The 21,096-nt window shown below is 40.1% G+C and overlaps 1 protein-coding gene across 5 annotated transcripts in view; it reads left to right on the forward strand.

Annotated features, from left to right (window-relative positions):
• The window catches only part of CPNE8 (copine 8), a 269,466-nt gene extending 248,570 nt beyond the window's left edge, over nt 1-20,896 (forward strand). For all 5 annotated transcript variants that reach the window (XM_050936193.1, XM_050936194.1, XM_050936195.1 and 2 more), the window contains 3 exons: nt 2,940-2,997; nt 7,918-7,991; nt 19,109-20,896. In XM_050936193.1, the coding sequence (XP_050792150.1) occupies nt 2,940-2,997; nt 7,918-7,991; nt 19,109-19,297 (321 nt within the window). In that variant the 3' untranslated portion in view covers nt 19,298-20,896. The remainder of the gene's footprint in view (nt 1-2,939; nt 2,998-7,917; nt 7,992-19,108) is intronic.
• Nucleotides 20,897-21,096: the final 200 nt, after the last annotated feature.

Here is a 21,096-nt window from a genome sequence, read left to right on the forward strand (position 1 = left end):
CTGTCTGCAGCAGCTTCAGGGCCAGGGGAGAGGTGTCCCTCACTGGCCGCAGCAGATCCAGGGTCAGGGCCAAGGGAGAGGTGCCGGCCGCAGCAGCTTTGGGTGCAGGGCCCCGGAGAGGCACCTCTCCCCCCTGGGTGGCCCTTGATAGCCTGCTGCGTGACCACGTGGCTGCGCAGCTTAGAGGGAATTTAGCCCTCCCCCTATGAGGTCTCCCTGTAACCCCCTTTTTCTCCCTCTCTGGAAATGGAGGCTTGCCAACTTGGAAAGCTTTAACTTACAGTAAGTGAAATGTTGGAGATATCTGTACTTTTTTTATTTTTATGGAGCTATATTAATTTTTCTGCCTGGATTCTTGAGATTAAAATTGTATTACATTTATTTAATTCATTTGTCACCTTGACAAAAATATACTGAAAATGAATTGCTATAAGATAACACTTTTGTCATTAATTACTAAAAAATCTGTTTCTTGGTGTAATAAGACAATGAAGTTCATGAAGTCTGATCTATGTAAAGTTCAAGCAGAATATATTTTCAGTGGTTTAGGTATAAATGATGTTTTCAGGCATTGAGCATAATCTCTCATTACTGGTATGCCACATGCACTCTACTTTGATGGAAAAACTATATTAATGTAGTGTTAAAAGTTGCAACATTAAGCACTTACTCAGGAGATGCCAATGGTAAGGTTACATTCATAAACTTCACTTCCCCTTCTTACCAGATTCATGCATGTAGCATCTTGTAGTACTGTATACTGCTTTGTGTATACCAGACAGAGTCCATTAAAGTAATTTATATTCAAGATTGTAATAAAAATTGTAGGGTATTTTATTTATTAAATATCTGAATACATTTTATAATACAGTAACTATAGTTACACTGCAGTGAAAGCAGTACTGTATATACTGAATGTATACTGCAGTTACAATTTAATTACACTGCAATCATATTTTTGATAGCTACAGTTAACTACTGGGCTGATATACTTATTACCCTGTAATTTAATACATTACTCTGTAATTACTTTGTTATACTTTACATATATATTCTTAATACAAGATACTATAACCAGAAGGTTAACTCCCTGGATTACATTTTATAATTACACTGTAATTGCAGTCATTTCCTGGTATCTTAACTGTATACCATATTAGGTATAATTTCATTTGACATAATCTATATTATTGTGGCAAATTGCCAGCACTATTATGATGGGTCTCGCACTTTCTCTTCTTTGGGGGGGGATTTCAGGGCACCATTTCTTGCCCCTGAATTGGAATATTAATTGCCCCACTAGTGTCCTTGAGGAGGGGAGTGGAGAGGGAGGGACCTGGGCCCACCCTCTACTCCAGATCCCAGCCCAGGGGCCTGAGGATAGCGATGAACCACTTGAACTGGCGGTTCCTTCCCGTGGGCTACTTCCCTCTCCTGCCCTTTGGCTTGTGCGGGGTCTTCCTGTCCTCTCTCTGCACAAGCCAGGTGCCCCTTACCTAGGGTCTTGGACTTCTTAGCCCACCGCAGCACTCCTCCAAACTTTCCTCTGCTTCCCTTCAAACTGTTCTCTGCTCCAACACCAATTCTTTCTGCTCCAACTCCCACACTGTCTGATTGAAGCAGGGGTTTTTATCATGTGACTGACTGCAGGTGCTCTGGTTAATCTATAGCAAACTTTCTTCCCCTTACAGGGAATAAGGCTCCCTTCTAACTCTCTCCTGCTGCCCTCTGGCCATGCTGTATCACAATTATTAAAAAAAAGTCCATTTCAGAGGGAGTAATTTAAGGCAAATCTGACTGTTTTCAAGAGTTGTCTGCTGTGTTAGTATTAAATTTGTCTGTCATATTTTCTTGCTTAAGTAAATTAGCTCATGGACAGCATTATAAAATATCAGAAGTGACAAATAGTGATGGAATATATAAAAAGAAGAGTATGTGTGTTTCAAAAACAACTTGCTTCCCTACAATTGCTATTAAGTGAAATTGTACATGTATGATTTTGGCCAATATACAGGTTCTGCTTAGAATGACTTTAAAGATTTCAAAGTTTAGCAGTATGTCCCAATAAGGAACAATTGTCAGTTCTGACATTTGCTTGATGGATTTTAGTTGTCTTCATGCTCCAGGCAGCTAGTTCCAGAACATGTCCTTAAACTTGCAGATGTTTTGTGCTGCCATCAGGGAAAGGAAACCTAAAATATTTATGACATTGCCTTTGTGAATTTACAAATATTTTATTCACATAAAGCTGTATATCATCTATCTGATTTTATAGAATAAGAACCTTGAAGTATCTATTCTTTTTAAAAGATTTACCTTTCACAATTTTATTTTATCTTACTCATCCGATTTTCTTTTTTCTCAATCTCCTGGCTAATTAATTTTAATTAATTTTTCTTTTAAGGAAGAAATGTAAAGTCTTATTTCTGAGAGGCTCTAGGAATAGAAATAGTACATGTGCAAAGAAAATGAAGTTAGTTGCTTCCAGATAGATATATGGTACCTTGAAATTCTGTGTACTTTACGGTGTGTTAATTAAGCATCAGGTTCTGCCATTGGATGCACATTTGCAACTCTTATTTGCATTGCATTGCATGTAATAAACTGCTATAGGAATTTTAGTTGTGCACTCTAATCGCGCCTTAATAGAGTTTGTTGCATTAATCATATTTTTTATTTTATATGAATCATAAAAAGACAAATTATGAGGAAATAACAAACCAAAACTCAACAAAATGATCAACTTTCATACTAGCTTCATCCAAGATGTTTGTATAACTTAAAGTAGACAACTTAAATGTATTTTTCTTGGGTATTTTTTCCTTTCCTCCTCACAATATAAGGAGCTGTACATGTTTTTAATCCAATTATCTTTCAAGTCCAGCATAAAATTTGCAGATTATACTGTGTATTAAATCTGTGTTCTTCCTGTTTTGAAGGCATCAAAGCTTCCAATGTCAATAATTATAGTAGGAGTTGGACCAGCAGAGTTTGATGGTAAGTGTTCTGGTATCAATGTTTTTCCTAAATTGCTTAGCCCTTGTATTTCAATAATATATGGCTCTTCAAATAAATTCTGTGCTTTTTAAGGAACAGCATAATATGGAACAAGCTATGAGCAATGTCAAAGTTTCCAGCTGACTTGATGATTGATAGCTCAACATGCTTACAAGCCTGCATGTGGGTTATTTTGCCCCTAAGGACACCTGTTCAGTTCACAAAATCATATGTGGGCTCTTCATTTATAATGCTCCACAAGCTGTTATGTACAAAGAGAAACACAGAGAAGGGGGTAGGATATGCTCAAGAAGTTTTGCTGAATAGATACTTAGTTATTTGCGCAGTTTCAGATGGCTGGTAGTATTGACTGTGTGCCTGATCCTTCTAACTTCAGTAACCAAATAAACAAAAGAACTTTGAGTAAATTTAACATATTATCTAGATTATATTTAATTTTCATATAATAAATGTGGTGGTTATTGTCTCTTGATTTGGCACTAGCATCGTTTAGCAACAGTGTTGGGAGAATAGTATAGTGTGAACAAAAAAGTACCAAAATTATTTTAAAATTCTTCCAAACTTTAGAGCAGAATCCTGACCCTCAATCCCCAGACAGATACAGAAAACCCCAAATGCACCCAAAACAACATCCGAGCTGTAGAGAGGCCACCTGAGTGGGCCTGCACTTCTCCAGCATTCTACAAAGCTATATTGTATGGCAGATATCAGTACTTCAACACAGAGCTGGCAGGGGAAGAGCAAGAAGTGTCCAATTGGTCTACAGACATGAAACCTATTGAACATCATCCCTTGACCCCCTTAGAGAGGTGGAGAATGGGGGCTGCAGTTACTACTGCAGCCCTGAGGTTGCAGTTGTAGCTCCAGAAAATGTTGACCTATATTTAGGCTTGGCAGAAGTCGGTTGTTACTTTTTTTTTTGTATAATTTTAACAGATAATATCAACGTTTGTTTTTAAGCATTTTTTTGTGTTTATCAATTATATTTTCACTGTTACATAGAATTATGGGGTTTATGCATTTTTTTTCCTTGTTTTAACTATTTGAATTTTCACACTTGCAGTAAATTGGAGAATGGTCAGACAAATGGTTGCGGTCAGGCAATAATTATTCAATGACAGTAGATGTTGAGATTCAAAAAGTTAAAGCTTTATAACCATTAAAACACAAATTGTCAATATCAGATTTCAAAATTTGCAAAGTAAATCTCCTTAAATTAAATGTTATGTTCTCAAGCAACATTTTTCTTTACCTAGCTGTAAATTTTGATCATCAATGGAAGTATTATTTTTATTTGGGGGAGGGGTGTGTGTGTGTGTATGTGGTGAAATTGACATTTACCAACATTTATCTGTTAAAACAACCTAGTCCTTCCATGCCTACCCACATTTGTATAAAACTGATATGTTTTCATTTGTCTTCAAGCAAAAAGAAGCCATAGTTGCAGTATCTCAATACATAAAAAGTATGGCAAGGTTAAAAAGTGACCATCACTAATAGAGAATAGAACTTGCAGTTCATGCACTTATAATTGTCTGTCATAGGATCAAAGTAATGGCCCTACTGGATCAGTCCAATGGTCCAATTAGTGCCATATTTTATCTTAAATTGTAACCGGTACCAGATGTGTTAGTGAAAGATGCAAGAAACCCTGCAGTGGTCAATAATGAAATAACCTGCCCATAGGAGATTTTGTCCTCAACCATTCAATTAGAGGTTGTCTTATACCTGAGAAAGGAAAAAAAAAACCTAGGACTCAGATCCAGTAATGAAACAACAGAAAAGATCACCATGAATAAGACAAGACTAAAAAAGTAGCGATCAGCAGGATAAGATACGTACTATCAAGTTTCACCCAAACTGAGTGTCCAGAATTAAACAAATCCATTTTTTCCTCCATGCCAGTCCTGGAAACACTGATCCAGTGGTACCATCATGCCCTGCAGAAGTTGCAATCCCCATGCACCTTACTAAACATATGGCAATGATGAATACCTGATAGGCCACATGTGAACTAACAGGAAACATTATACATTTTTATATTTTCTCTTAATCACTAATGCAAAATTTGCTATGAATCTTGAAAAGGGTGGGGATGGGGGGTTAGACCAACTTAAAAAGGAGGATGCAAAGCACTGATAGGCTATTCTGCTAGGAGAGGGCACATCTTTCTGTCCTGAACTGGAGGAAACTAAGTATTTGTCTTCATTCAGAGTGCCTAAACATAGGGTAGGGGGAGAGTGGAAAACGAGACTCCTATAAATCTTCTGCTTTTAACTAGCCAGCAAATGAATCTCCAGAGCATTTTCTCCCCAGAAAAGAACTGAGGAATCATCAGTTATAGAACTACAGGCAGTTCTCTCAAACTGAACCCTCAAACGTAAATAAAATTTACAGATATGAGTTAAAAATGATCATCCAATGATGTGGGCTGATCAGAGGCTAGAACTAGAGCTGTCCAAAACTTGGGTTTTCTAGTTAGTGAGAAAATTGATGTTTCAGAGATGGGATTAATTTCAAATCAGACCAAAATCAAAATTTTTCAAAATTTCTCATGAACCAGAAACCCCAAAAAAACACTGGAAACACCAGCACATGGTGTTTCCCAAACAAAATATGTCCCCCAAGATTAGCAGCTCTGACTGAGATTGACACTATCAGTTTCACCATTATCATCAGCAATGGAACTTACAAGAATGTCAATTTCAGTCAGTAGCTGCTGGGCTCCCAGAGTCTGTGGCTCGGGGGCAGCCAGGCCATATGGACTGCCCAGGCTGCAGATCACAAGGCTTCCAGACACCTCGGCCAGCTGGCTCCCTAGGCTGCCATTTGGGATTTGGGCAGTACAGGGAGCCAGCTATCCCAGGCATCTGGAAGCCCTGAGTCCAGGGCCCAGGGCAGTCCACATGGCAAGGCTGCCACAGATCCTGTGAGCCCACCCTAGGACATCTCAGCTCAGCAGCAGGGACCTGGAGGCCAAGAGCTTCTAGGGTTTCCAGGCTTCCAGCTCCACAGAAGTCCATGTGGTAAGGTTACCACAGACCCTGGTAGCTGGGAATCCTTGGTCCCAGGGCAGTCCATAGGTGGAGCTGCGGACCCTGGAAGCTGTGGGGTAGTCCACAGGGTAGGTCTGCCTCAGAGCCACAGACCCTGGAAGCCCAGGTTCCCTGGTCTTGGGGAAGTCTGCATGGTGGGGCTGCTTTGTTACTTTAGTCCCTGGAAGACCAGGATCCCCAGTCCCAGAGCAGTCTACATGGTAGGCTTGTCCTGGAGCCTTGTCTCCAGAAGCCTATGGGCCCCAGCAACCCACTAGGTGAGTTGGCAGGGAACTTTGCAAGGTCCAACAGAACACTGTGAATGATCAAAACTTCATTGAACTGGACTTGCTTCTGTAAGACATTTCAGGTTTGAAGAAGAGGACATTTCCATTCAACCAGTTCTAGATAAAACAACTTGCAAACCAAATTATAGCCAGAAAGTTGAGCATTTTGAAGACTTCAGAATATGGTGCATCTCATTAAAAATAACACTTGTACAATTAGCTTTGAATCAGTTTTCAATCCATCTACGTAGAATAGATGTGATACCACAAAACTCTAACTTGGAGCTCAATTCAGTGGGTAGTACAAAGATCACAGCACTTTCTGATGTCTTCTGGAAATACTTTTTTTTTTGTAAACTAACTTATGGTTGAAGGCAAAAAACTTCTCATCTTCCTAGACTTTAGTACTATGACCCAGCACAGAAGAAAATCGTTTGCAAAAAGGATCTAATCACTTATGGTATTTTTACTTCAGTTTTTTTATTAGCAAAGCTTCAGGTGATATATACAGCAGTGATAGCCTCAGCAGTGAAACTGATGGAAAAAAATCAAAAAGGAAAAAATGTATATCTGAGGAATCAGTGGCAGTGGATTTGCACAGGTGTCACTTAGAGCAGATTTTGACCTGCAGAACTTTTATTATTGGTTCTTAGGCAAAAGAAAGAAAAAAAATCAAACTTCTATTTATATTCTAGGTTAGGTTCATGGGGGAAAAAAAAAATTACTTGTAAACTAAGCACATTTGCTCTCGAAATCATTGAGAGACCATAAGAGTGTGGTGTCATTTTTAGTCACTTTTTAGAATATAAAATCACTTTAGTTTTTCTAGTTCTATACATGTGGGGTATGATTGTTTATTATTGTGCTGTAGATATTCACATGCAAATCAGTTATGCCCTGTCAAATTAAAAAAAATATGTAAACACGGAACAAATTCCTTACCTAAAGTTACATGATCAATTTACTATTATAATCTTCAAGAGTTTGTTACTACTAGACAGTGACAGTCATTACATTTCCAGATGCAAGGTTGAATCACTCCTGCCTCATGCCATACCAAAAGGTGTCAAAGGCTAAGGAAAAAGGTTTTTTTACCTGGGAGAGAAATAGAGAATCATTTGTGAAATTTATTTTACCAATAAAGGTCAGTTAACTGAAGGAATGGGAGTTAGAAGAGAGTCCCACACTCAAATCTGGGATTAGGGCTACAGTGCTGTTTCCATGTTATTGCTACTCCGGTTTATAGACTACAGCTCTAGAGTAGGGTAGGAATTAAATGATCCAAAAAGTTTTGTACTGGCTTTCCATACCAGGGTTTATTTTGCACTAAAGTAGTAAGTAAAACTATAAATTCAAGAAACGTTGTTCTGTGAATGGTAGGAGGGTGCAAATTAACTACTGTACCTTACACATTTTGTATAAAAGACTATCTTAAGAGATGCCTTAAATTAATAGAAAGAAAGGCTTTTTGTTGCTCTGGGTTCAGAAGGATCTAAAATTTCTTTTTGATAACATAGTTTTGTTGGGTGGCTGAAATGGCAAGTGGGTAAACTACCTTCTTTTTTTTTTTTTTTAAGCTATGGAAGAATTGGATGGTGATGTAGTCAGAGTCTCCTCAAGAGGAAAATATGCAGAAAGGGATATTGTACAGGTGAGAGAAATTATTATTAATGTGCATTGATAAAAGTAAACATTGTTCAAATTGAAGTATTTTGAATGTACTAAGAATATTGATATATAAAATTTAAGAATGTATTAGATATTAGCTGATAATGCGTTTCCTATTGAAGAAAGTGTTTAAAACAAGTACGCACCACCTAGCATTGTAATTCATGTTAATAATTCAGTTATTATATAGAGATGAAATCAAGACAAGCAAGTCTGAGTAACTACATGGTACATTAGAATTAATAATGACCTTTTATCTGTTTTAGCCTCACAATATAGTCTTGTACTAACATTTGTCTTTCCGCTTTTTTCCTGATTAACAGGGAACACTTCCCTAGGAATGAGTACTCATTCTTTACTCATCTTTAAAGACAACAGAAGTCAAACTACACTTGGACTTTGTAACACTATACCTAGGGCCCTACCAAATTCATTGTCCATTATGGTCAATTTCATGGCCATAGGATTTGAAAATTGGTAAATTTCATGTTTTCAGATATTTAAATCTGAAATTTCATGGTGTTGTATCCGTAGGAGTCCTGACCCAAAAGGGGATTGCAGGTTGAGGGTCACAAACCTGTTGTAGGAGGGTCATAAGATTGTCACCCTCATTTCTGTGCTGACTTCAGAGCTGGACTCTGAAGGCAGCAACCTCCTACAGCTGGGGTGTGGGGAGGAGTTCCTTGTACAATGCCCCCTCCCCAAGCAACTGCAAAGGGAGGGGGACAGGAAGTGAGTGGGGAGGAAGGGGTGCGGAGCTATCTGCAGCCAGGAGAGATACTCAAAAGAAGCCCTGCAGGGAAGGAGCAAGTCCTGTCCCTCCTCCAGTCCAGCCAGGGCTAGGAGCCCCCTTTGGTGGGGAATTCCCAGCAGCACAGGGAAGATCAGATCCAACTCCACAAGCCTCCTCCAGCTGCAGGAACCTCGGGGGGTTGTTGCCCAGTCCCAGAGTATCCTGCAGCAGCGAGAAGGCACCCGGAGGTGGGTCTGGTCTCCCCCTCAACCCAGAGCAGCTGTACAAGGGATGGACAAGTCCTGTCCCTTCCCAGGCCAGCTGGAGCTAGGAGCCCCTTGCTGGGGCACTCCCAGCAACAGGGGGAAGATCGGACCCGCCTCCACAAGTCTCCTCTAGCTGCAGGAACCTCTGGGGCTGCTGTCCAGTTCCAGAGCATCCTGCAGCAGGGGGGCGGGGGCAAGTCCTATTCCTCCCCAGCCCAGCTGGAGCTAGGAGCCCCCTTTGCTGGGGCACTCTTAGGAACAAGGGGAGATTGGATTTCACAGCGAAGGGCTTGTTTCATGGTCTGTGGCACATTTTTCATGGCCATGAAATTGATAGGTACCCTAACTATACATGTGAAAGTAACAAAACTTTCTTCTTTGAGCCAATGTCCATTCCTCTGTAGGTATGTACATGCCTCATGCACAGTTGTCAGAGATTTTTTTCCTCAGCAGTACCTGTTGGGGCAGTGTGAGCCTCCTCCGGTGCCCCTGATGCCCCTCAGTTCCTTCCTTCCACCAGTGATGATTGTTGGAGCTCCAATCTTTGCATCTCCAAGTCTTACTTCAGTAGTACTTGTAGAGTTAGTTTTTAGTCTAATGTAATGTATTTGTATAGATTTAGATATAAGAATAAGTTTAGGATATTAATTTTCTATAATAGGATTAACAGTTTCTAGTTGGGTACCAGGCTGTACTAGACTAAACACCTTATTCTCCTGGCTTCAAGACCTGTCACTCGTGTAACAAGTATGCCTGTGAGTGACCCACACCTCCAGGTGCCTTAAGTGTCTGGGAAAAGCGCATGTGAGTGACAAATGTAACATTTATAGGGGATTCAAACCTTGATCAGAAAAAGGGCAGGGCTGTAAGACTCAAGTACCTACTTATGCAGTTTGCACTTCATCCACCATGGGAACCTTCCCGCTCAGAATGGGTACTGAGCATGTCCATTTCAGCTAGAATTGCTCGCCCTGTTCTGAGACCAGAGGCAGAGCTTAGTCACAGGTACCTAAGAAGAGAAAACATAAGATTCCCAAACACTAAGTAACGGGTCCTTTGAAGTCTACAGTGAAGGCACCAAGCCGAGGTTAGGACTTGGAGGTGCACTCAAAGAAGAGGCACCCCCAGACAGTCAATAAGCCAGGATGGGAGTGCTGACTCCAGAGCCCAGGAAGGATCCACTGAGACCAATCCCTGAGGGATCAGTACACCTTCCAGTACCTCAGACTCAGGAGCCCTTTCCAGTGCAGTTTGCACCTGAGACTTTGGCGGCAGCCAGAGACTTGCTTAACCTATCAATACCAGTTTCCCCTGCTGTTCAGGAATCTCACTCAGTGCTGGGATTGGAAGAAATGCATGCTTTCACAGTCCCGGCTCCAACCCCAGTGTACTGTTGAGTACTGGTAACTTCTACAGTTGCAGCTCCTCTGCATAGATTCCATGTAGAGGGAAGCCAGCAATGATCTCGCCAGTACCCACATCTCCAGACTTGGAACCAGTCTCCCTGATGCTGACAGTGTCAACTCCACCATGGCCTCAGGAAGCAAACTTCTCAACAGACTCAGATCAGATCATATGTGTCTCGACATGAACATGCCCACCATAGTACCAGCCACAGCCTTAGCACTTTAATTACCAATGACCTGCACATAACTGGGTCTTGCCTCCATATCAGTGGCCCTTTTGGATCCCTTGGGGCTTCCCTCCACATCCTAGAGGTTCTCCACTCCCTTCCTTCCTGCTCTTCTATGTCAGCTAGGCACTGGGAGCGTCTGCAGTAAGGTTACTGTCTTCCCTTCCCTGGTACCGGGATAGCTACTATGCAGAGGGAACCATGCACTCAGGACTTTTCTGTGGATGAGCTGGAGGGAGGATCACCTCAACAGCCCTTGGCCTCTTCATCATCATCTCCTGATGGGGCATTAGTAACTGAGTCTACTTCTTCCCCTCCTGATGATGTCAGGGCTCATATCAAGACTTGTTGAGGAAGGTGGCTGCAGCTCTGGCTATCCAACCAAAAGAGGTGCAAGAAAGGTCACACAGGCTCATGAACATTTTAGCCTCTGCAGAAGGCTCTCTAGAGTTGCTCTCCCTATTAATGAGACTATTCTGGAACCTGTCAAAGTTTTATGGCAAACCCATCTTCCCTGCCTCCCACTTCTAAAAGGATGGAAGGAAGATATGTCCATTCACAGGGATTTGAGCACTTCTATAACCACTTCCCTTAAGCTTCATTCCACAGGTTTACAGCTTGGGATTATGAACCAGCAGACTCTGCTGAGATAAAATTTAAACCTGTGAGATAATATCCTGAAATTCAAAGACAAGCTCCTTGATGAGATAAGCAGGAGTTAGCTGCTGTGAAATGAAGTTCACTTGCAAGTGATGCTTCAGACTCTGCAGCTTGATCTTTGGCTTCCCCACCATCAGTATGCAGCGTTCATGTAGATTGCAGTCATCAGGTCTTCCCTCAGAGGTGCAACAAACCATTCAAGACCTCCCATTTGAAGGTCCCTTGCTCTTTTCAGATAAGATAGTTGATAAGATTATCTCTTATCTCCAGCATAGACACTATTCAGTCCACTTTCAATGCACGGGTCTGCTAATCAATATAAAGAAATTGATCCTGATGTCCATTCAAAGGATTTTGTGGCAGTCCTGGATTCTACAAAGGCCAGGGCTTTCCTGTTGAAGCAGAGGTTCCAGATATTGCAGGACATTTCTTTAGATTGAAAAGTGCACCCTGTCATCGCTGTTCAAAATTGCTTCAAACTTCTAGGGCACATGGCAGCTTGCACTTATGTGGTGCAATGTTTCATGCTGTACCTCAGAGAACTACAGGGTTGACTAGCCTCTCTGGCCCATCAACATACAGACATGGTAGTTCTAGTACCTGCTCAGTTCTTGTCCTCATTCGACTAGTTGGTAGAACCTGCAAATGTTTGCAAAGATAGTCGCTTTGCCTATCCACAACAATTACTCCCTCTAATCACAAATGCATCAGAACTAGGTTGGGGAGCTCACTTGGTCCCCTTCAGACTCAGAGCCTAAAGCTATATATATATGAGGCGGTCCTCCTTTGGAATTTCTGCATTGCCAGTTCCTTCAACCTGAGAACTGCTTACCTTCTGGGAGCTCAAAGTAGACCATCTGATCAAGTTGTTTTGCAGGTCACCAGGAGTGGTCTCTTCACCCAGGTATCTCTACGTCCATTTTGCAGCCATGGGGAACTCACCAAGTGGACCTGTTTGCAACTAAAGAAACAAAAAAGATGACTGTTTTTGTTAGCTCAAGTGAGTCGCAGCCCAGGTTCACTGACAGATGCTTTCCTCTTACCCTAATTTGCCTTCCCTCCAGTTCTGCTCCTTCCCATAGTCTTGTCCGAAGTCAAGAAAGATTCCACTCATCTCATTTTACTAGCCCCAGCATGGCCTTGTCAACATTATTTTTCAACTCTACTAGCCTTATCGGTCAGACCTCCACTGCTATTCCTAAGAGATGTGGATGTGATCTCACAAGACCATGGCCACCTCCTTCATCTTAACTCCCAGGCTCTCCATCTGACAGTGTAGATACTTCATGGTTGACAACCTCAGAACAAGTTTGCTCTAAGGGGGTGTGGGAAGTTCTGCTAAATAGTAGTAAGCCTTCAGCTAGGTCTACATGTCTTGCTAAATGGAAAAGAGTCTCCATTTGGTCCATTCAAAGAGGCATCCCTCTGCCTCAAGCTCCATTTTAGCATATCTTGGACTATCGTCTGTTTTTGAAACAACAAGGGTTAGTTTTTAGTTCCAAAAGTGTCCATTTGGCAGCTCTCTCTGCTTTCCACCCGCCTGTGGATAACCAATCGTTTTTTTCAAACCTTGTCTCCATTAGATTTCTAAAGTGTTTGCACAGATTATACCCACAGGTTCATATCCCAGTTCCACAATGAAGTTTAAATTGAGTTCTGACAAAATGGATAGATCCCTTCTCTAAGCCATTAGCATCTTGTTCTCTGTTACAGTGGTCTATAAAGGTGACTTCCTTGGTTTCTATAACCTTGGCCAGGAGAGTAGGGGAGTTGCAAGCTTTAGTAGCAGAGCCTCTCTAATACAGTCTTCCTTAGGGACAAGGCTTCCTTCGACCTCAAACAAAATTCCTGTCTAAAATGGTTTGCGATTTCACATTAATCGAGCAATTTATTTACCAACTTTCTTTCCAAAGTCTCATCTGAGTAAAGGGGATGAAAAGCTCCATACTCTAGATGTTAGAAAAGCTTTGGCTTTTTACCTGGATCAGGCTCTCAGCTCTTTGTTTCAGTTTCAGGCAGAGTAAATGGCCACACAGTACCTACCCAAAGGATCTCTTCCTGGATTTCCAGCTGTATTAATTTATGCTACTGATTGGCTGATATTGCACCTCAAAGTAAAGTGATGGCTCACTCAACCAGGTCTCAGGCAACTTCCACAGAGTTTCTGGCTCATGTTCTCATACTAAACATTTGTAGGGCAGCAACCTGGTCATTGGTCCATTCATTTGCCTCTCACTATGCCATCTCTCAGCAATCGAGAGACAGTGCCAGATTTGGATTGGTAGTCCTACAAAGCCCTTTTCAAGTAGACTCTGAGCCACCCTCCAGTTCGAACTGCTTGTGAGTCACCTACAATGGAATGGACATATGCAGTCATTCAGAGGTGAAAAATCAGTTACCTGCCTTTCTGTAACTGTTGTTCTCTGAGATGTATTGCACATACCCATTCCATGAGCTGCCCTACTTCCCCTTTCTATCAGTGCCTTTTGGGTCAGAAGAAACTGAGGGGGCAGTGCAACCCTTTATACCTTCATGGAGCGGTGTAAGGCACTAGCGGGCGCTCATGCTGCTTCAGTAGGCACTGCTGAGGGAAAAATCTCTGACAATTGTCAGTGGAATGGGCATGTGCAACATATCTCAAAGAACAACAGTTACAGAAAGGAAGATAATTTTTTTTTCAATCGTTTTGGAAGTAGCTATGGTTTCAGAAGTGTAAGGAATATCCTTTTTTGTTTTCTGCAACGTGGAGAAAACATCTGCTGGTAAGACAGTGTAACAATGTGAGACTCACCCCTGTGGCGCCTCCTGCTGGTAGTCTCTGGGAATTAGCTCGTCCAGCCTCCGAAGCACCCTCCCCAGGCCGGTGTCCCACTGCCTCTTGGTCCCCGTGTCCCTCCCAGACCCGGTGCTCCATTATCTTGGGTGCTGCCCCTTGGCCATACACCCCTCAGTCTCGGGGTCTCCCCTCCCCAGGGAACCCCCACCCACTATCCCCACCTCACCTTAGTATAAGGCTACTGCCAGTCATCATCTAGCCCCTATGCCCTTGGGCAGACTGCAGTATCAGCCTAGTCATCACCAGCAAGGTTGGGTTTGGACCTGCTGCCTTTGCCTAACCCTGGGCTTTCCTCTGCAACCCCCAGTACCCATTGGCCTTCTGCTCTGCCTCAGCCTGGGGGCTTTCCAGGCTGGAGCCTCCCCAGTTGCTCTGCCTTTCCCCGGCCCTGCTTTGCTCAGGTCCCTGCAGCCAGATCCCTCCCTCTCAGAAGCTAGAGGGAGTCTGACTGCTCCTTGCCCACTGCCCTCTTATAAAGGGCCAGCGGAGGCCTGATTGAGGCATGGCCCAGCTGCGGCTGCTTCCCCAAGCAGCCTGGTAGCTGCTTTTCCCTGTACCAGTCCTCTCCCAGGGCTGTCTTTAAACCCCTCAGGGCAGGAGCAGGTGACCACCCCACTAGAGAGAGGCATGCCAAGCTTGAGCCACAATGCAAATGTGATATTAAGATGTGCTGGGATCCATTCTGGATTTTAGATTCAGTTTTGGCAAAAGGATGGCTGTAAAATTGGGGGTGGAGAGAAGACACACAACTCAAAAGTAATCAAAGAGAAATACCTCCTTCATCACCACTACCATAGCACTTCTTAGTGATCAAGGATAGACTGCATATATTCTTCATTCATGCGATGACTATAGCAGTGTCTCCAAACAGCAGGCAGCAATTTTGCAGTCAAACTATAAACTTAACTAAACAGTTTTTTTAAACATTGGTAACATATTTCAATATTTCCTAGCAAAATGATAGACTTGTGAAAACACAGTTAACCAAAAAAAAGAATCCCATTCTCAGTGGTAAGGTACAAACAGCAATGCACAATTAATGGTGTTGTTTTTAATTTCTTTAGTATTCTTGGAGTATCCAAAACATTTTAACAAAACTCATTCATTTATATTCACTAGTAATATGTTTAATTCAGAGCCCTGTTACAAATCAGTAAGACACTTACTTACTTAGGTGAAGGCAATATTATTTTGTGCTTTTTTTGTTTGGCTAAGTGATAGTAAGAAAGATTAAGATATCTAAATAAATAAAAAGAGATGTCATCAAACCCTTTAAATCCAGCATGATCTTCATATTCACAAGCAGGGATTTGATCTAAACCCCACCTGTAATATAGTATATAACTGTCAGACTAGATGGAATTGATTTGCTTTTTATAAAACTAACCATTTAGTTAAATGTAAAGTAAGAAGAATGTTTTTCTGTGTGGCATGCTGGATTTTAACTAGGACAGATGTTAAGTATTTTAATTAAATAGAAATGCAGCAACTTGACTCCTAAATATAGGTCCCAATATGTACATTATATCAGTGCTGTGTGCTCTTCACTATTTAGTTCTGGAGGTAATATTAGATGACCATTATGATCTTCAAAGCCAATTCTCTGGTCTTTTCCCCACTCCTGCTGTGTGTATTACATTCTTTGCAATCTTTCCAGTGACATGACCCTCTCTCACGCCTCCTTTTGTATGCATCTCTCTTTCCTGTTCCTTTGTGGCCTTTCAAAGTTATCTTTAAAGCACTTTCTGCTTATATATTCTCCTTGGATCTACTAGCATCCTGGAAAGTCTTATCCTCCTGCATCAAGAGAATATGCACAAGGGGGAAAAATACACAAAATTACTTATAAGGAATTACTTTTATGGGATGAAGAAGAATCGTTGCCTCTGCTCATCTCCATATAGGAAATTGGAAGTTAAATATGCCCTGACCTAAGTCCTATATGGTATGATGAAACTAATAGCCCAGATTGTCCAATCCATTACATTCAGTGCTGCTCAGACAGCAAAAAGTCAGTGGATTCTGGCTGAAAAGGGCCAGAGAATCCCTATTGTGCAAAAGAATTCTCTACTGGCAATAACTGTGACAGAAGTGTCTCCTTGTATAAGGGTAGTGTTGAGAGAGTGCTGGGGCATGACTGGGGTAGGAGGCAGCAATGCTCCACTACACTAGTTCCCACTGATATAAATTAGAAAAGCCCCTCAGGTGCTCTAATGAACCCTCGAGCTGGGTGGCGTAGGACCAGGAAGCTGCAGGTATCTCTCTCAGTGCCTCCCCATCCTCATTCCCTGCAGAACTCTAGTGAGGGGAATGGATTCCTTTGTTTGAAAAGGACATAGAAACAGGCAAAGTATGCCACCCTGTAACCACTTACAAATGTGTTTCAGAAATGGAAAGTCTTGAAAAGGGGCTCTCAGGTAGTACCCATAAATATGTGACATCTGTAGGTTACAACAGAGATGAAAACAGAGAGTAAATACTATCTGTTGCTGTTATCCCAGTACTAGGGCAGTGAGCTGCTGATGAATGGCGGGAAGGGGTTTCTGTCACAGAAACGGGTCTTTCCTCATTTTGTAAATGAAGTAATAAATGGAAATAATCAGCACAAAACTATTACATTTTGGCATGGTAATTAAATAGGTATTATCATTAATCAATCTAGAGCTAGAAATAAGTTAATACTTGATTTTATTACAGTAGCACCAACTGATTATGGACAGCTCAGGGCCCCATTGCACCAGGCACAACTTGCACATATACTAAAAGATAATCCATAAAAGATAATCCAAAGAATCTTAGACAAGATGCAGTAAGTGAGTGTGACACATTAGGGGAGTTGGAAAAGGATGAACAGGGTAGCAGTAACATAAGGAAGTTTTGTATAGATTAGTTGTATGCAGAATTGCTCACCATCTGGGCAGCCATTATCTGTTTCAATTGTTCTATAGGTATCTTGGCAGAAATTAGTTGTAAGGAGGCATTTGTAGGAAGATAAGGTGATAGATTTACAGATTTTGATAGGGAGTTTTTCCTGTGCATAAGGGGTACACAGGAGAAAGAGTAGGGTGATGTCAGAATGACCAGTCAAGTAGACAATCTTCGGAGCAGCAGAAAAAATCAGAGATAATAAATACCTAATATATATATAAGACGACATGTGTTGTCTAGAATAGTAAGGAAGGGAACTGTTGTTGATATTTATACCACAAACATAGTATAAATGATTAATGGCACATTACAATAGAGATGATTAGGGACCAGCTGAAATGCTCTTTCCTATACACCTTTTCATTGAAGAGGATATATTGATCTGCTTGAGGCAACAGTGTCTTGACAAATTTGAAGTGTTATGGAAGGCTTCTAATAATTACTGTTATCTGATTAAAATAATTTGGTTTACTTTTTAAAACATGCATTATGAAGCAAAATTAACATTCCTGCAGATAGCTGCTTTGTTTATTAATTATCTAAAACAAAACTTTCCTATCTCCAAATCTCTTATTTCTATTAGGGCTGTCAAAAAAATAATAAAAATAATTGCAATCAATTGTGAGATTTTAAAAAATAGTTATGATCTATCGCAGTTTTAATTGCATTATTAAACAACAATAGAATACCAATTTAAATTTAATATAAATATTTTGGATGTTTTTCTACATTTTTAAATATATTGATTTCAGTGACAACACAGAATGTAAAGGGTACAGTATTCACTTTATATTATTTTTAGTGCAAATATTTGCACTGTAAAAAAAGATAAATAAAAGGAATAGTATTTTGACAATGTAAAGAAGGTACCAATGTGAGATTTCTAAAGATAGCTACAGCTGTTGACCAAAAGTTTAAGAATCTGAAGTGCCTTCAAAAACTGGAGAGGGATGAGGTGTGGAGTATGCTTTCAGAAGTCTTAAAAGAGCAACACTCAGATGTGGAAACTACAGAACCCGAACCACCAAAAAAAGAAAATCAGCCTTCTGCTGGTGGCATCTGACTCAGATAATGAAAATGAACATGTCAGTCTGCACTGATTTGGATCATTATCAAGTAGAACCTGTCATCAGCATAGAAGCATGTCCTCTGAAATGATTGTCAAAGCATGAAGGAGCATTTGAATGTTTAGCACATCTGGCACGTAAATACCTTGCAACGCCGGCTACAAAAGTTCCATATGAAAATCTGTTCTCACTGTCAGATGACATTGTAAATAAGAAGCTGGCAGCATTATCTCCTGCAAATGTAAACAGACTTGTTTGTCTTAATGATTAGCTGAACAAAATGTAGGACTGATTGGACTTGTAGGCTCTAAAGCAGTGGTTCTCAGCCAGCTGTGCGCTAAAGGCTCCATGGCCTGCGCAGCAGGTTCCAGGAAGGGCCCAGAGTCCCGGCTGCCTAGCCTGGCAGGATCCAGGGCCCCAGCAGCCCAGCTGCCCAACCCTGCGCAGCATGATCCAGGACTCCACTTTGTTGGAGGGGTCTCTGGACAGGGGGCAACCCACAATGATAAATGGGTTGAGAACCACTGCTCTAAAGTTTTACATTGTTTTGTTTTTGATTGTAGTTATGTTAAAAAAAAATCAACATGTGTAAGTTGCACTTTCACAATAGAGATTGCACTGCAGTACTTACCTCAGGTAAAGTGAAAAATACTATTTGTTTTTACAGTCAGCATATTTGTAATAAATAATAAAATTAAGTGAACACTGTACACTTTGTATTCTGTGTTGTAATTGAAATAAATATTTGAAAATATAGAAAAACATCCAAAAATATTTGTAATAAATTTAAATTGGTATTCTATTATTGCTTTACAGTGCTATTAAAATTGTGATTAATCTCAACTATTTTTAATCTAGTTTGTTTTGCAATAATCATTTGCATTAACCGCAATTGACAGGCCTAATTTTTATGTGATATGTTTGCATATGCACAATGGTATATATGATGTATAATGTATCTTTTTATTTTATTTTAGTTTGTGCCATTCCGGGATTACATTGACAGAAGTGGAAACCATATATTGAGCATGGCCAGACTTGCTAAAGATGTCTTAGCTGAGATCCCAGACCAGTTTCTCTCTTACATGAGAGTCAGAGGAATCAAGCCATCACCTGCACCACCTCCATACACACCCCCTCTTCATGTGTTACAGACTCAGATATGACTACGCCAAAAAGGTTAACACTTGCCACAAACCATGTAGAGCTACTGAGTCAGTGCTTCAGTACTGGTGCACTTTAAAGAACTAGTGAATCGAGACTGTTGTCTGTCGGGATGAAGTAGTAGCTTGTGATAGGTTTTTGGATCGAAACAAATTCTCTTCATATACCAAAATTCTCAATATGGTTGCATGAGCAACTGAAACGCTTTTAAACGCGATTCTCTTCAAGTCTTATTTTTTTCTGACTGAAAAAGCTACCTTTTCATTTATTTGTTGAGGGAAAGCACAAGTCACAGTTTGAACTCAGAAGATATTGTTCTCCCTGACTACTGTGTGTATATAAATATATAGGAATGCAATTCCTCTGTATCAATGTTTACATGTTACTACTTTTTAAATTTAAATACTTTTATAAATATTCTTAAGAATAAGAGTTTGGAATATTGAATCATGTGTCTTCTAACTTGCAATAGTTATAGCCACAGGAGAAGCAATATCTCTTTGAATGATTGTCCAGACAAATAAAAGCGCAAAACTAAAGAAAAAGAGGACAAATACATTCATATTTCTCAATAACTGAATTGCTTCACATAAGTGCGTAGTCGTCAATTCATCTGTCAAATTTTAAAACAGTATTTGAGAAAGAAATCTGGAGATGTGAATACTGTAACTGTATTTGACTTACTAATAAAGCTAAACCTCAGGAAGGGGGTTACGTATTTTTCAGAGATACTCCAATTTCTAAATTTATGTAAGTTTACATTTTTTAAAATAGGTTTTGCTGGCAGAATAGAACAATTGCATACTATACGTAATTAAAGAAGAATTACCTCAAGTCCCATAGCTGACTGACTTAACTTAGCAGAATCATCTCATACATTGCTTAATAGCATTAGCACTTTTGCTTCTTAAAACTGTTTTCAAGTGATTACAATGGACTTTTTATAATAAACCGTTTTAATGCCCATTTAAAATGTAAAGTTGTCACCTTTTGTCTAGATTGCCAATTCAAAGGGATGTTGGCTCTTAATATTTGGATTCAATTGTTGTCATCTAATCACATTGCTATTCGAAGTGCACAGATGCTAATATTTCGTGAATTAACTGATTTAAAAATTGCACAGCCATATTCCTTTGTGCACAATAGTTTTGTGTATTTAACAACCCAACATTTTACTATATGCCTGTTCGTATCTAATTATAAAATGATTTGCATGTACAGTTTTTACAAGAAATTCACAGTATTGTGAGTATATGTGTCAAAGATACATTATATTTAGAATAAATGGCCTTAAATCTCACAAAATTCCTGGAAATGATTGTGAATTGCCTTCAAATTCTGTTAAGACTGAAAAATGTTTTATTTTTTGTGTCATGATTGTAACTACCTTGTAATGTGACTTTATTTTCTTTACATATAACTGGTTTATTACTTTTTCTTACTTCTATATGTTGTACTATACAGTATCAAAGTAAGGCACATTTTTTAAGCATGAAAAGAGATTTTTTGCTGAAAAACATATTTGCAGTATCAATGACATAACTATGTAAGTGCAGAATCTTCCATTTTGAAATATATTAAAACTTAAAATTAATATCTCACATTGTATATTATTTTTGAGATAACAATTCTGTCATAACAAGGACTTTTTTGTAAAAACAAATATTATTTAAACTTTATTTCAAACCAGTTTTTACATAAGAGTGAAGTTAATTTTTTCACAAAAATGTGTGATTTTTAGTGGGCTTGTGTTACGTGAATGGAATTTAATATCTGGCAACTACTGCTATTAAGGAGAGAA

Source organism: Gopherus flavomarginatus, chromosome 1 (genome assembly GCF_025201925.1).
Source record: "Gopherus flavomarginatus isolate rGopFla2 chromosome 1, rGopFla2.mat.asm, whole genome shotgun sequence".
In the NCBI taxonomy this organism is placed as follows: domain Eukaryota; kingdom Metazoa; phylum Chordata; order Testudines; family Testudinidae; genus Gopherus; species Gopherus flavomarginatus.